Source organism: Pseudorca crassidens, chromosome 12 (assembly GCF_039906515.1).
Source record: "Pseudorca crassidens isolate mPseCra1 chromosome 12, mPseCra1.hap1, whole genome shotgun sequence".
NCBI classification, from domain to species: domain Eukaryota; kingdom Metazoa; phylum Chordata; class Mammalia; order Artiodactyla; family Delphinidae; genus Pseudorca; species Pseudorca crassidens.
In genome coordinates, this window is record NC_090307.1 from 84,731,988 (window position 1) to 84,746,472 (window position 14,485).

The window sequence follows — 14,485 nt, forward strand, 5'->3', positions numbered from 1 at the left end:
CCCAGGCCCTAGCGCCCGCCTCTTCCTTCCACTGCGTGGGTTCCGAGGCTCCCCATGAGCGACAGACCCGTCCAGACCCCGCCTCAGTCCAGGGCACCTCAGTTGGGCGCTGAGAATTGGGTTTAAGGGCAGAGACCGGATCCTACTCGTCCCGTTTAAAAATCGAGACTTTCATCTTAGCAGCAAGCATACTCGCTGTAAGGTGGTAACGAAGCTAAACTTGAATGGAAATCTTTTAAATTATAGCGATCAAAAAGGTCCTGCGCTTTGCCCTTTCGGTTTGTCGGCTAAAATCTACAAAGATGGCTAAGGGCTAAGGGAACCTTGAGTGACTTGTCTGTTCAGCTCTTCCTAGTAGACATTCACGCGACATGGTATTTCACACAAATACTATTCGATGTGGAATCTAGGTAAAATTTGCATGTTACCTCGTGAGTTGCGAGTGAAACAGGATGTAATTTACATCGTGTGATTTAATGTAAAAGGCTTAGCAGGGTGCCTGTTATTTAATAATTGCTAAATAAATAACTTATTAGGAAGATATATCCGTTTCAGTACTTTGAGGTGTAAAATTGGCTATTTGGGATCTGGTGAAAGGGGCTTGAAAATGTCTGGTCTTGCCTGGCTCCCTTCAACCCTTTATACACTGTTACTAAGAAAGGACTCGCTAAGCAATTACCATGGAGTATGAATAAGCAAAGAGCGGAATTTGGAGATGATACAGTAATCAACTATACATGTTTACATACTTCCACTCTCAACTTCTTGACTCTATCAAAGACATTTAATTTTAAAATAACATGTTTCCACACGTGTAGACTGTTCCATGCCCTAGTTCACAGGGATTCTTCTCAACCTGTACCACAAACTCTTCTCACGTGCGCAGGTTTTTTGCTCAACGGAGAACATGTATTATTTTAGCACCATCTGAGAGAATAAATGTTGAGCTCAGCAGGCCATGTCCTGAACTGGTAAATGAGGGCACACCCACGGTTAGCGAACTCTCAGGCATGCGTGGGTGCAAACGAGCAAGACTCGGATGATAAACGATCCTCTGCAAACAGGACCCGGATTCTAAACGATCAACAGAGGTGTTTTATTTGTGTAAAGACCCAACTGGTGATACTGCAGTACTACCGCAGTTGCCCTATAAATATCACAGACTTGTTTAGTGTTCGAGTTTTTTTCCTTTTAAAATGTATTTTTAATTGATATAATGGATATTTAATATTAATTTTAGGTGTACAACATAATGATTTGATATACGTATATGTTGTGAAATGGTCACCACAACAAATGTAGTTCATAGTTTTGAGTCTTTTCATCAATTCGGTCAAAGCTGAAGTCAAGGACCACTGTCGGGGTTATTTTTAGGTCAGAATAATGTCCAGCTGGTAACTCTGCTTTGGAAATATCTACCTGTGTGTGTGGGGGGGTCAGAGCTCATAAAACAGATTGCTTGGTTCAGTTATCATTTTGGAAAATACCACAACAGCTTTCACAGAGTTTCCTTCCAAAACTTCATGCTGTAATAGGTAGTGGGTACTACCTGGTGCCACTTACATTTCTGTCAGGTAACGTAGTGAGACATAGCAACGGGTAACCACCTTGGGTATTGATCTTATGCTGAATGGGTCATAGAATGCTTTGAGATAATTTCTTAAAAGCAGTTTATCAACAGACTGCAGCAGAAATTGCTATTTGGGTCTCTAGTGCTCGCTCACTTAAAGAAAAACCATTATGACAAATAAACCTGAGAATAATACCAGTTTACTACACTGGCCAAAAAGAATAACCATTTATTAAAGTAGATACAGAACACTTGTTTGCTCAGATTTTAATATTGCTTTACATATTGTGTTTGTGAAACAGTTCCTATTATAATATGTTTATAACCCCAAATTTCAACTGACTACAGAATTTTTCACTTGTCAAACACATAGTTGATAATCTTGAGAGGAAAATACATCAAAGGCATATATACAATTATAGAAGTTCTTATTATACATGTCTCATGGAAGATACATTTATTTATTACTTTTTACATATTCTAGGAGACATTCAAATGAAGATAAATAGATTCAAACTGGTTGATAAACTTCTTGTGGTTGAGGTCCTTCAGTTTATTTTTTGTGATAAGAAAATCCAAAATTATTAATGTTGAATTTCTCATCGTACATTCATCTAAAAACACAGTAAAAAAAAAAGTGTAAAGATTGTAGATTGGTTAATTTAGGTGTTTTATAGTGGCTTATTATCTAATTAACTGACTGCTGGGGCTATCTGCTGGAGAAGGAAAAAAAAGTCTGGAGAGAATTCTCCCAGTTATTTATATCTGATAAAGAAATAGAATGAAAACACAAAGAACAAGGAGCTGCAAAGCCACGTGATGCTATTTCTGGCCTAGTCTGTTAGGTCCTGATGAACATTTTAAGTGTTTTCTTTTTCATAAAGGTAAAAATCTGAAAAGAAAGACACATTGTATATGTTTTTTCCCAAAATAGAGATTTTACAAAAATATATACATATAATATATAGAAGCTGAAATTATGCAAAACCAATAAACAAAAAACACCATAGAAGAGTAAGTGGGTGCAGCATAGAGATTATAAAATGTCCCCACAGCAGTTTGGGGGCTTCCCCCTCCCTTTACCTGTTTCATGATTTTATAATCACACCTAAGTATCATCAAGCCTGAAATAAAGGCACTACTGATATCAGGTAGTGCAAAGAGCTCAGATATTTCTTTAAGTATAAAATACTTTAAATGAGTAGATGAATATGCAAAGTGGCACATTTTTTCAAATCATTCCAGTGTCAAAGTTTAACCAAAACATCTAAATATACAAACGCAGCCTGGAAATATTTTAGTGCAAATATGAAAAGTAACAGCATAATTTAAAGTTACTTAAATAAGGTATTGTGAGGGTAGGAGTCGTTCTCTGAGGTCTCCCTAGGGACAATTAATGTAATGGCATCTGGTGCAATGTCTTGTTAATACTTTTTAAATTCAAGAAGACAAAATCAGAGGTGAAAACTCACCTATTGATTATTCTAACTGATAAACTTATAAGGGGAGACTAAAAGGGAGATTTGTTGAAGATCAAATTATTTTCTAAGATTTGTTGATGGGGGGTCCAAAATAACATGAGTTCTCCTGAAGTCTGCACACACAATGCTGGTGGTCAGTTGCCTAAGCTAGTGCATCTGAGAAAGCCCAGTTCTGGATGTGAGGCTTCATCAGAAAGTCTCGTCGTCATTGCAGTTGGTTGCCCAGTGCCCGAACATCTCACAGATTTCACAGTAGGGGCGTTCCTCGCTCCGACTGCCGTGGTGTGTGGAATGGGGGGGGTCCTCAGACATCTGTGCCTGGGTAGGACAATCCTCTGTGTCGTGGAGATCAAAGCAGTCACATATGTCACAGAAGAGGCGAGGTTTCTTCTTGGACTGTTTCTCCTGGTCATCACTACAAATGTTAATGTGCATAATCAGAAACTCATCTCCATCAGAAGAAATTCAAGAGACAGTATCACTTGTAATGAACAAAAAATAAGCAAGAATTATGGCCAAGTCTGGGAGCCTCAAGTGTTTAAGTACTACGGTCCACGTTTTAAATTTTCACATCAAACCATTTTCACTCTCCTGCCAGATTTGTGGAAGTCAATTTATGGCCAAATGACCACAAAGCAACTGTTTCTCCAATCCACTGGAGAGCCTTTTTTTTTTTTAATTTTACTGATGACGTATAGTTGATTTACAACGTTTTGTTAATTTCTGCTGTATAGCAGAGTGACTCAGTTATACATATATATATTATTTTTTAAAATTTTTTATTGGAGTACAGTTGATTTACAATGTTGTTACCTTCTGCTGTACACAAAGTGAATCAGCCATACATGTATATAATTCCACTTTTTTAGATTCTTTTCCCATATAGGTCACCACAGAGTACTGAGTAGAGTTCCCTGTGCTATACTGTAGGTCCTTATTAGTTATATAGTTATCTATTTTAAATACAGTAGTGTGTATATGTCAATCCCAATCTCCCAATTTATCCCTCCCCCGGCTTTACCCCCTGGTAACTGTAAGTTTGTTTTCTACATCTGTAACTCTATTTCTGTTTGTACCATTGTTTTAGATTCCACCTAGAAGCGATATCATGCGATATTTGTCCTCTGTCTGGAGAACCTAACTTTAAAAACACACATTTATTTAGATGGAACTAAGGTTCTGCTCAGTATCGCTGGACGAGAAATACCTGTCATAATTGTTCATGTCGTCACCGTTCCCATTCAGGGCTGCTTCCGACATCATCTCCACCTTCATCTTGAGATCCTGATTCTTCCTCTGAAGGTCCACTATTACTGAATTTAGGAAATCAATCTGATTTTTTAGGAAAAAACAGAAGCAGATGTGTAAAATGTCTGAAATGTGTCCGCTGGAGCATCAAGAAGTCTACAAGTACACTCTCAGGCTGTGGCTGCAGCGTATATGCTGGAGTCGCAGGGGCCCACAGCAGCCATGACTCAACCGTGTTTTAGATTATGTTCACACACACACACACACACACACACACACACACACACACACACACTGTACAGAAAGCGTAACCAGTTACTTATTACACTAAACTACAACTAAGCCAGGACTTTTATGTTCTGTAGATTTCAAAAAGCTCATGGAAATTCTCCTCCAACTACGACTTAACACTCACTTATTAGTCATGGTGGGATGGTAAATAGGTCTTCAGAGAAAAAGGAAGGCGTTTTAAAGAGAAGGCTTAAGCTCTCTTTCACCTGAGGAGGTGTGGCCACACACTGAAGGGGCAGCATTCAGGCCACCTGGGCCCAGAATTGGGGCAGTGGGATAACGAGATGACTGCCCACCAGGAGGAAACGCTCTTGTCCTAACCTGGCAAAGCAAGGGCACTTTAATTTAAAATCAGTAAGTTTCGGGACTTCCCTGACGGTCCAGTGGTTAAGACTCTGCGCTTCCAATGCAAGGAGCGAGGGTTCGATCCCCAGTCAGGGAACTAGATCCCACATGCCGCATGGTGCAGTCAAGAAAAGAAAAAAATCCGTAAGTTTCTTCCTTCTTCCACAGATACAAAGGTCTCATTTCTCTAAATGTCCATTGGGGAAAAAAATCCCATTTTACAGTATTAAAAAATACGTCTGTGTGTGTGTATATACTCATACATACACATCCACTTTTTAAGGAAATGTCTGGCCTTTTTCTCCTGCTGGGGCAGTTATGAAACAAAGCTAGAAATCACTAGCTTTGTGATTCTCTGCAGAATCTCCCTTCTGCCATTGAAGGCAAGACCCACTGAATCTCATCTCACTTCTCAAACTGTATTTTCTAAAGACTTTACCCTGTTAGCAGATACATATCAGAAAGGGGGGAAAAAGCCACAAAATGGATGTAAGTACAGTGGGAAACCACACACACACACACACGTGCTCACAAATTAGGAAACATAAAACAAACCATTTGCTGATTGGAAGAAAAGCGTTGGCAGTGGCAGATGAAACAAACGGAAGCGGAAAGGAAGGGGGAAAGAGAAAACATTGTGAATTAAGTTTGTGCTCATCAGACATACAAACTAAGCAGAGACAATGCTATTCAGGGTAAATTAGGCTGTGCGTTGAATCCTTACATGCCTTTCAAAGGAGATGTCATAACTAAAACAAATCACTAATGCACTGAGTTTCTCTTTTATTTAAAAGTGAAAGAAGGCTTTTGTACCTTTGAATTTTGAATGAGACAAGTATGTCCAAAATATATAATAAAAATTGAAAATAGATGTTTGTTGCTTGTGGGCTATACATTTCCAAAAACAGAATAGTTTGCCTCCATATAATACCATTTTTAAAACTAAGGCTATTTTGATAATTTTGGCTTTAGGAAACAGTTTTCAAGAGCCCTATCTTTTTAAGGTAAAGATGAGGAAGGAACCTTTTATGGAGCAATTCTACTTCTATGAATTTATCCTAAAGAAATATTAGTATATCTGTAAAATGATAGGTGTTCAAGACAGTTCATTATAGCATTGTTTATAATACACCTAAAAGATGAGAAAACATCCCAAATGTCATGTCAACCAATAAGGCCTGATTAAATTACGGTACACCCACATAACGGAATACTATACAGCTATAAAAAGCGAAGTGCAGATCAGTTTATGTAATATGCCCCCATATGTGTAAAAAAAAGGAGGTGGAAAGACTATTAATCTTGGCTTGTATGTACATTTTAAAAATCTCTGAAAAAATAAAAAAGACATTAATAACCCTGATTACCTGTTTGGGGGGCTGGGAACTGAGCAGGAGATGGTGTTTGGAGGGAGATTTTTTTTTTATTTTTTACTGTACGTATTTTTAACGTTGTTTAATGTTTAGAACATATGAATACATTACCTATTCAAAAGATTAAATTATATTTTAAAAATAGCAAGTAAGCAAAGCAAAAGGAAGGAATATTACCTGGCTCTCCTGGGCTCTTTCATCCTCTTCTGCCTGAGTATCAGTATTACCTTATATTTAAAAAAAAGAAAAAGTGGAGGGGGGATTTTTTAAAAATTGCAATCTTATTTCCTTGTTACTGCATTGAAAGGGCCAGTGTTAGAAACACATTCTCATGTGGAATCCGCACATGCGCCTCTCTGAGAACACGTTTGAAGTTCCTGTCTCCTCTCTGGACCCCTCGGACACGGTCGTCCTCTCTCAGGCCGGCCCGCTGCGGGGAGGAACGCCGGTCACGGTCACGGCCGTCATTTCCTCCTCCCCGGCAGGGCACCTGCAGAAGCCGCGGCTGCTGCTGGGGTGGCAGTTATCACCCACTGTCTTATACAAACTTCTGCCGATGCTCAGGACCACGGGAAGGTCCGGAAGTGGGGACCGGCAGGCGCGCCCCTCTGCGTGGGGTCTCATCCGACTACAGGCGGGCGGGCCCGGCACAGAGCGGCCCCGTCGGCGCGGCGCAGCAGCCGCCTACAAAGGGTGCGCCCGCCACGAACCCCGCGTCTGCGGGAAGCAGCGGTGTCGGGAGGAAGCACGTGGCCATTTTACCTGACGAGCTGCTGAGCTGCCTCTTGTGTTCTTTGAGTTGAAGCTCCAAGTTCTTTACCTTGAGCTCAAGCTTCGCCTTGTCGGACTCTAGAGACTGAACGACTGCGCGCAAGGACTTGGCGGAGGCGTTCTCTCCCCTGAGCGCTGTGACCTGCAACACACGGCTTGGCTTAGCTTCCGGTCGGAACACGGACGGGTACCGCCAGGGTCCCCGAGGTGGTACTCTACCTCATTCCTCAGCTTTTCCAGCTCTGCATCCTTTTCTGTGAGTAAGGCACTAGTAATACTGATGGATTTCTGCAAGGAAGCCTTTTCTTCATCTGCGTCTTTTATTAGCTTGGATTCTCTAAAAGACCAAAGAGTTAAAAATTCCAGAAATCAACCGAGAGAGCGGTCAGTGGACAACTGTCCTAGAACAAACGCGCAATTAACTTTAGCTAATTTACAGGGATAAAGTATCACGGGGAAGTTTTACAGGGGGTTAAGGCTATTACGCTTGCAGAATGTTACTTGAAATTTTACTTACTGTGAGGGGAGAAAAAGTTTACCTATGCAGAGACATGCCAGAATCTGCATATCATTGTATCCGTATGAATTTAAAGAAACAAGTTAATAACTTTGGAAGACGCAGAATTAAAAAACAAGACTGTTGCACCCCCAAAGAATTACTTTAAAAATCTAACCCCCCCAGATGAATTCTGTTACTTCTTGAATAAATCATTACCAAGCAATACCAACAATTAAAATACACACATGCAAAGCGATTATACAGATGTCATGCAGAGCAGTTTTATGCTGGAAGTATCGATTGGTTCTCACTAATTTCAGTAACTTTCAGCAAGTTCCAAGAGTGTGTTTTGGAGATCTTCTGGGCCAAAACAGTAGCAGAGATTATTACCACTATTCAAACGGAAGGATTATTACTTTTCGTCCATAGACTCTGAAGAGGACAGACATTAAGTTGCTCATAGAAATCAAAGGTAATGACATAAAGGCTAGAACGGAAATGTGAAGATGGATTTCCAGGTGTAGAATGGAAGCCAAGGGGCATCTGGAGGGAGAAGGTCAGCACACGGGATGTATGTTCTCAGGCCGACCCAGCATTTGGTTATCAGCACAGGGATGGGGACCGGGCTTTCCAGGAGACGAGAACATTTATCTTGGAGTCAGGGGAGTGGGAAAAGAAAGGGAAAGATGAAGGGAAGACAGGGGAAGAGGGCAAGACACAATGGAGACAACCCCAGAGGGCAGGCTACTATGTGTTTATAAATGTGTGAGTGTATTTAAATTTTTGTGGTGAAAATTCAAACGTGCCAAGGTCACGAAAGCCAAGGAAAGACTGAGGAGCTGTCACAGATGGGACAACTAAATGCACTGTGGTCCCCTAGACTGGATCCTGGGAGAGAAAAAAAGACATGAATGGAAAAATTGGGGAAATATGAACAACGTCTAGAGGCTGGCTAAGAGTACTGGACCAATGTTACTCTCTTAGTTTGGCTCAAAGGACCAGGGGATGTAAGATGTGCCCGTGAGGGGAAGCTGGGTGAAGGGAATGTGGGACCTCCAGGTACGACCTTTGCAGCTCTTCTGGAAACCTCAGATTTTGAAATAATAAGTTTTTAAAAAATGACATGCAGTGTGAAACAAGAGGAAAAAAGACCTTGTATCACAAAAATATTTGGGGAAAACACAGCTGGAGAAAAATTTCCTGGCCAGCCCTCAGGCCATACAACCTACTCATTTGCATCCACGTAGATAATCATCAGTTAGAGTTCATGGCTTAAACCACAACAAACCAAATTACTCCCGGTTCTATTAGAAGTAACTGGGTGAATGCAGAGCATGTAGTGGTTCAGTATGTCTTCGAACCAACTGGAGGGATTGGAAACTGAGGCCCAGGTTAGAAATGGCAGAATGTCTGTCTGGTTAGTGAGACCCAAGATATCCGGCACACGAATTACAGAATTCTCATGGTTTATGGTAAACTGAAATTCTATTCTACACAAAGATGAAAAATATAAGTGTTGTATTTTTCTCATTGTGTGGCTTACACTTCCACCCCAGAATAAGTAGTAAGAAAAGAATCTGAGACTTACAGAAAATGTCTTGAATTCAACACCCAAGCATTATATGAACACTTGGTGCTGTTAAATTACTAACTGCATAACACCTCGCTAGGAAATAGGATCCTGTTTAAGTAAAAACAACAACAACAACAAACAAACAAAACCCCAAAGATTTAAGTGAAAGGAATGTACACAGGCATTTTTTCCACCTGGGAAGTAAATATCTGATTTTATCCAAAGATTCAATAACTCTTGGGCTCTTTAAGTTTCTATTAAACTTATTTGGTAGTTCACTCTATTATAAAAACCGTTTCAAGAGATTCACTTGTAAATCCAACTCAAATTTGAAAGATGCGATTTTAAATGCTTTTACTGAGAAATATCAGGATTTGGGGGTTAACGGATTTAGATTCTTCTGTAATCAGGACTCTAGTTAGTCAAGCTCTCACAGGTTCTTCGTGTTAGGGAGGGATGAGGCCGTCATCAGCCGGCAGAAGGAAAAAGGAGCAGGTATCTTTGCTTATCGCCACACACGTCCACCCTCTAAGTGAGGCTGCTTTCTAAGAAGATGGCAAGCAGATGTTTCTCATACAAAAGTTGTCAAAAGATGCGTGGTTAAAAAAGGGACCTGACTTGTGCTGTGTACACCAAATGAAGGGACAAATAGACCCTGGCAGCTCATCTTTGTGACAGGTCTTCAATGTTACCATCTTAGGTGATTTCTAAGCCCAAATCCCACCGTGCAAACCAAGAGGGGCTAAATTAAACCATTTATGCCAGCATCACTGACACCTGAGTCACACATCGCATTGACAGTAAGGCCTGTGTTACTTTAAAGCCATGCTGGCCCCAGTGACTTGGCGTTACTAAAAGTGTCAAGAAGGGAAGATAAACATAACATGAAAGAAGGGTTATAGGGGCCAGAAATCTTTCCCCCAAGGGAACATATTACCCAGATTCTTTCCTTACTACTTACATAAGAAAGAAATTCCAGTAATGAAGCAAATACCTTAAAGTGTTACTGGGCAAGCTTTAAAAATGCAAGATAACAAGAACCAAATATTAGGAACATGAAGAGAACTGCAAATGCAGTAAGGAGAACTCAATTTGCACTGAAGTTCTGTGCTGTATATAGATATAAAAAAGATATGTGTGCGTGTGTGTGTATGTATATACTGCTGAGAATATTTTACAAAACAAAAGCAAGACACAGAGGGACAAAGGCAGCCAAAAAATATATACAACAATTTTGTTTACTAAAAATATATGAAATTTATTTATTATAACGTGGATAGACTTTCTTTAGTCTTACCATTAAAGACACACAGATATAGCAAAGGAAGCAAGAGTAGGAAAGGGAAAAGAGAGGGGTGAGATGAGCATTGATCAGTAGCGCAAGCTTGGAGACAGTCAGACAGTTAGCAACCCACAGTGAGCTGAATGAGCTGGAGTGGCAGTGACCTCTTCAGGACTGGTGGACGGGGACCGTCGGCCAGTTTTCCTTCCTGACAGGAATCTTGCCTTGACACACACAGAATTAATCCTGACTCTACAAGTCCACAGCTAAGATGATGGCTCTGGAGTTCCTTCTAGGACATCAAACAGCCTAGAGAAGGGAGGGGAGCCAAACAGGTTCCCAAATCTGCTGTAGGCTCTCTGGCCAGAGGGACACACGTCTCTACTTCCATCCGTTACAGCGGTCCAGGTTGGCTCTGCTTTATCTACCAGACGTGTTGGAACCTGTTCTGAAAGAGGTTTCCCTAACTTGGAGACCACTTTCCCAAAGAAATAATTACATTTTTAAGCTAAGAGAAAAACTTATACTACGTGTTGCTTGCAATTCGATGCTAGATAGCAAAAAGACGAAGTACAAAAGGGTGATACTAATTTCCTAACGATAAGTAGCTTCACCCTACATCAGGAGTAAGTACTGCACTTCAACATAATGAACAACAGTTTGAATGAAGCAATCATATACTATGTTGACTGTGTATGTTCAGTTCTCACCTCTAAATTAAACTGTTGGCTAAGATCAGTTCTTGCATGAACCACTACATTTCAAATATCTTCATGATTTAAGTACTTTCCAGATTCGTAAATTAAGAAAGTATCCAATTCTTTTTAGTACTCTATGCTACAGGTACTTAACTATTACACACATAGACCTACATACGAATCCTTTACCAAACTGACCTTCAGAAGCTATTTAAGGCCCCCAAAATATTAGCTAAAATATCTTTGCATTCAGAGTTCTGAAAGAGACATAACTTTCCATGAGGATTAATTAACAATTTGATTAAAAAAGTTCTAAATATAAGAAACTAAGTTTTAACATTTTTCACTCCCAGAAAAAATATCATCTTTATCTGCGTTTATTGATTAAGAGTAATAATTATCCAGGACCTAAAATGGGAGCAGGGTGAGATAAGAAGAGAGGAATGGACAAGTACCCAAATTTGTTCTATCTTTTTAAGCCGTGAAAAAAGTCACATGTCTAATCACATTTTGAGAGGCATGTAATTTAGTCAAAGTCACATGAAAAGGACTGACAAAGCAATAGCATCTTTATTTTTAAAAGAGATTAAAAAGTAAACATAAATAGATGTACAGTGAGAAAAGAGCCCTTGTAAACATCTGAAGTCCTGGGCCTTGTGTCTGCATCTGAGCTCTTGGCCAAGTTGCCTAACTTGGGGGGTTTTAGTTTCATCATTTTTCAATGCAAGCCCCACCATATATTTCAGTGGTTTGTTTAGAGATATGAGAAATTTGTGAATTTCAAGGGCTACATAAATGCAAAGGGATTACATCAGTACTCACACCAGCCTGTTTCTATTCATTCCCTTGTCAGAATGCCTCAGGAATAAGTGCTATCAATTTGTTCACACACCCTTGACAACTGCATACATGGGGTTCTTTTTAAAGAAACAAAGCCTTATTCATGGAAAATTAAATATCCCAAGGCCCCCACGGGGGGGGGGGGGGAGCTGTGCTTGTACCTGGGCCCCAGATTAAGGCACGGCAGGCCAGTCACCGCAGCTCATAGGCACTGGGCGAACACCTGGCTGGACCGGGGGTGTGGCAGTTATGAAACACACATGCATTCTGATGTGAAAGTTTAAAGAACAATGAGTCTAAGGATGTCTTAAAAAAAGAAAGGAGGAAGGCACCCCTGAACTGAGGCCTAATTTCCTTTAGAAGGCAGCTTATGGAACCCAAATATCTTTGTGGGCTAAATACAGCCCTCGACTCTGAAGCAGCCGCCATGCTGGCAGGAGGGACAAACGTCAGCATAAACGCATGCGTCAGTGGTCAGTAAGGGAGACTTCCTCTGCTCTGACAAGTAAGAATAAAATGCTCTGCAAGACCATGAAGGAATTCTTTTTCTTTTCTATTTCATTTTCTTATTATTTTTTAATTGAGGTATAGAAGAATTCTTGATTATACTATTCCTAAAGGTTTATTTTTCTTTTTGTAATTAATAAGACAAAAAACGCCTGTCACTGTTGTGATGTACTCTACAGCAAACCACGGTACAGGCTGTGGCTCTTAGCAACGGTACACACTATGCCTACTTGGCATGCAGAGTAAAGCAGAGAATTTCTCTAGACACAAACTACACATTTTATAAAAGCAGACAAGAGACCGTCAGAAAGCATAAGCACCAGGCTTCTAAGTGATGACTCCTGGGGGCCCGTTTATCCTTACTCCAAAGTACTGGAAGCTTCCATGTGAACAGCATTCGATCATCGTTGAAGAATAACAAATAACAAAGCTCTTTTTAAGAAAGTTAGTAGAAACATTTAAAATGTTTCCCATTATTACTGAGAAAATGAAAGTTTTATATAACTGAATTTATTTGCAGATTAGGTAACATTATAGCACTTTAGTTACTGAAACTAGGAGGCAAACAGTGTAATACGAGACAACCTAATTTAGAACATTTCTGGACAAACGCAACTGAACGTGGCTTAAAAATCGAACTATTCTTTCAGTAATTCATACTGAAACTCTTACAAATTTGTCAATTGTGAGTACCAAACGATCACGATGCAATTTTCTGAATATAAGAAGGTCGTATGTTTTCTACAAGTCACTGTACACAGCGTGTTCTAACATTTTCCTTATTAAACACACACACACACACACACACACACACAAAACAATATATAAAAAAAGAAAGCCTACCTCTTTTTCATTTCTAACAACTGATTATTGAGCACAGATCTCTCTTCTTCCAGCTGGGAAAAAAAACACACACACAACAAAAAGGTCAGTTCATAACAGACAGGCCAGTTTCTCATCCCCCAGGTCACATTCCCATGCTCCAGGACCGCTAAAGCAAAGGGCTTTCCTCAGAGGCAGTGAAAAAGGACCAAGTGTACATCAGGGACCTGAGAGTTAAAATATTAAACAATACCATGTACATGCCATATCTTAGACATTCAATAAATGTTTCCTTCATTTGTTAGACGAATGAGTGAAAACTTCACTATTAACATTCTGGTTCCTTTACTGAAACAAAAGGAGTCAAAGGTCACTAACTTGTGTAGGGCTAGGAACAGGTAATTTATTCTACACGGGCCTTATCTTATGCCTGCTATATCCAGGCATTTCTTTCTCACCTATAAAATAAGAAAGTTACAGAAGAATTTCCAGTGGCCCTTTAGTTCTAAAATTCTGTTATTCTATTAAGGATAAAAAACAAGAGATTCAGCTAGTCAATCTTGTGAGAAAAGATTCACCTCTACCCACAATCTGTACCACATACAGTTTAGCCAAATACAGTACCAATTTTAACTCACACTGTTAATAAAACAAAGAGGTGACAAAAGCTCTTACATGGTTTTTTGGAATCAAAGGATAACACCGAAGACTACGTAATGGTTTCCAACCATTTGGGAGTGGCAGAATTTAAGTCACTAATTCACGATAAGTAGTCGTGGTCTCGTTTCTGATTATGTGTCAGTTATGTACATGCTTCGCTATAAAGGTCTCTTATACTTTAAAAGTTCTTAAATATAAACATGTATGTTTTGAACATAAGTTTATCAAGAAATCTATAGAGGTTAACACACAGTTTTTTTCCACTGTAGACTCTCTCCTTTCCTAGTCCATTAAGATAAATGCTTTTGCTGCATGAGTAATTCACAGATATATTTAGAAATTTGTAAAGAGTAAAAGAAAGGAAAAACAGTGGGAGGCAAACTTTAAAGGAATGAAACAAGAGGGAGAACATCTGGAGAGTGGGATGTGGAGACGAGAGGGGCTCTCATTCTTTTCTTTTGTACCCTTTTATATGGTTTATATTTATTTTTTAAACAAGGAAGCTGTTTAACTTTTATAGTTAAA

At 39.7% G+C, this 14,485-nt stretch overlaps 1 protein-coding gene across 1 annotated transcript in view; it reads right to left on the reverse strand.

The window, feature by feature from the left end:
- Window positions 1-1,754: 1,754 nt before the first annotated feature.
- The window catches only part of CLIP1 (CAP-Gly domain containing linker protein 1), a 122,770-nt gene continuing 110,039 nt past the window's right edge, over window positions 1,755-14,485 (reverse strand). The window contains 6 exon segments of the mRNA XM_067700999.1: window positions 1,755-3,466; window positions 4,259-4,383; window positions 6,486-6,535; window positions 7,071-7,221; window positions 7,299-7,416; window positions 13,322-13,374. Coding sequence (XP_067557100.1) covers window positions 3,241-3,466; window positions 4,259-4,383; window positions 6,486-6,535; window positions 7,071-7,221; window positions 7,299-7,416; window positions 13,322-13,374 — 723 coding nt within the window. The 3' untranslated portion in view covers window positions 1,755-3,240.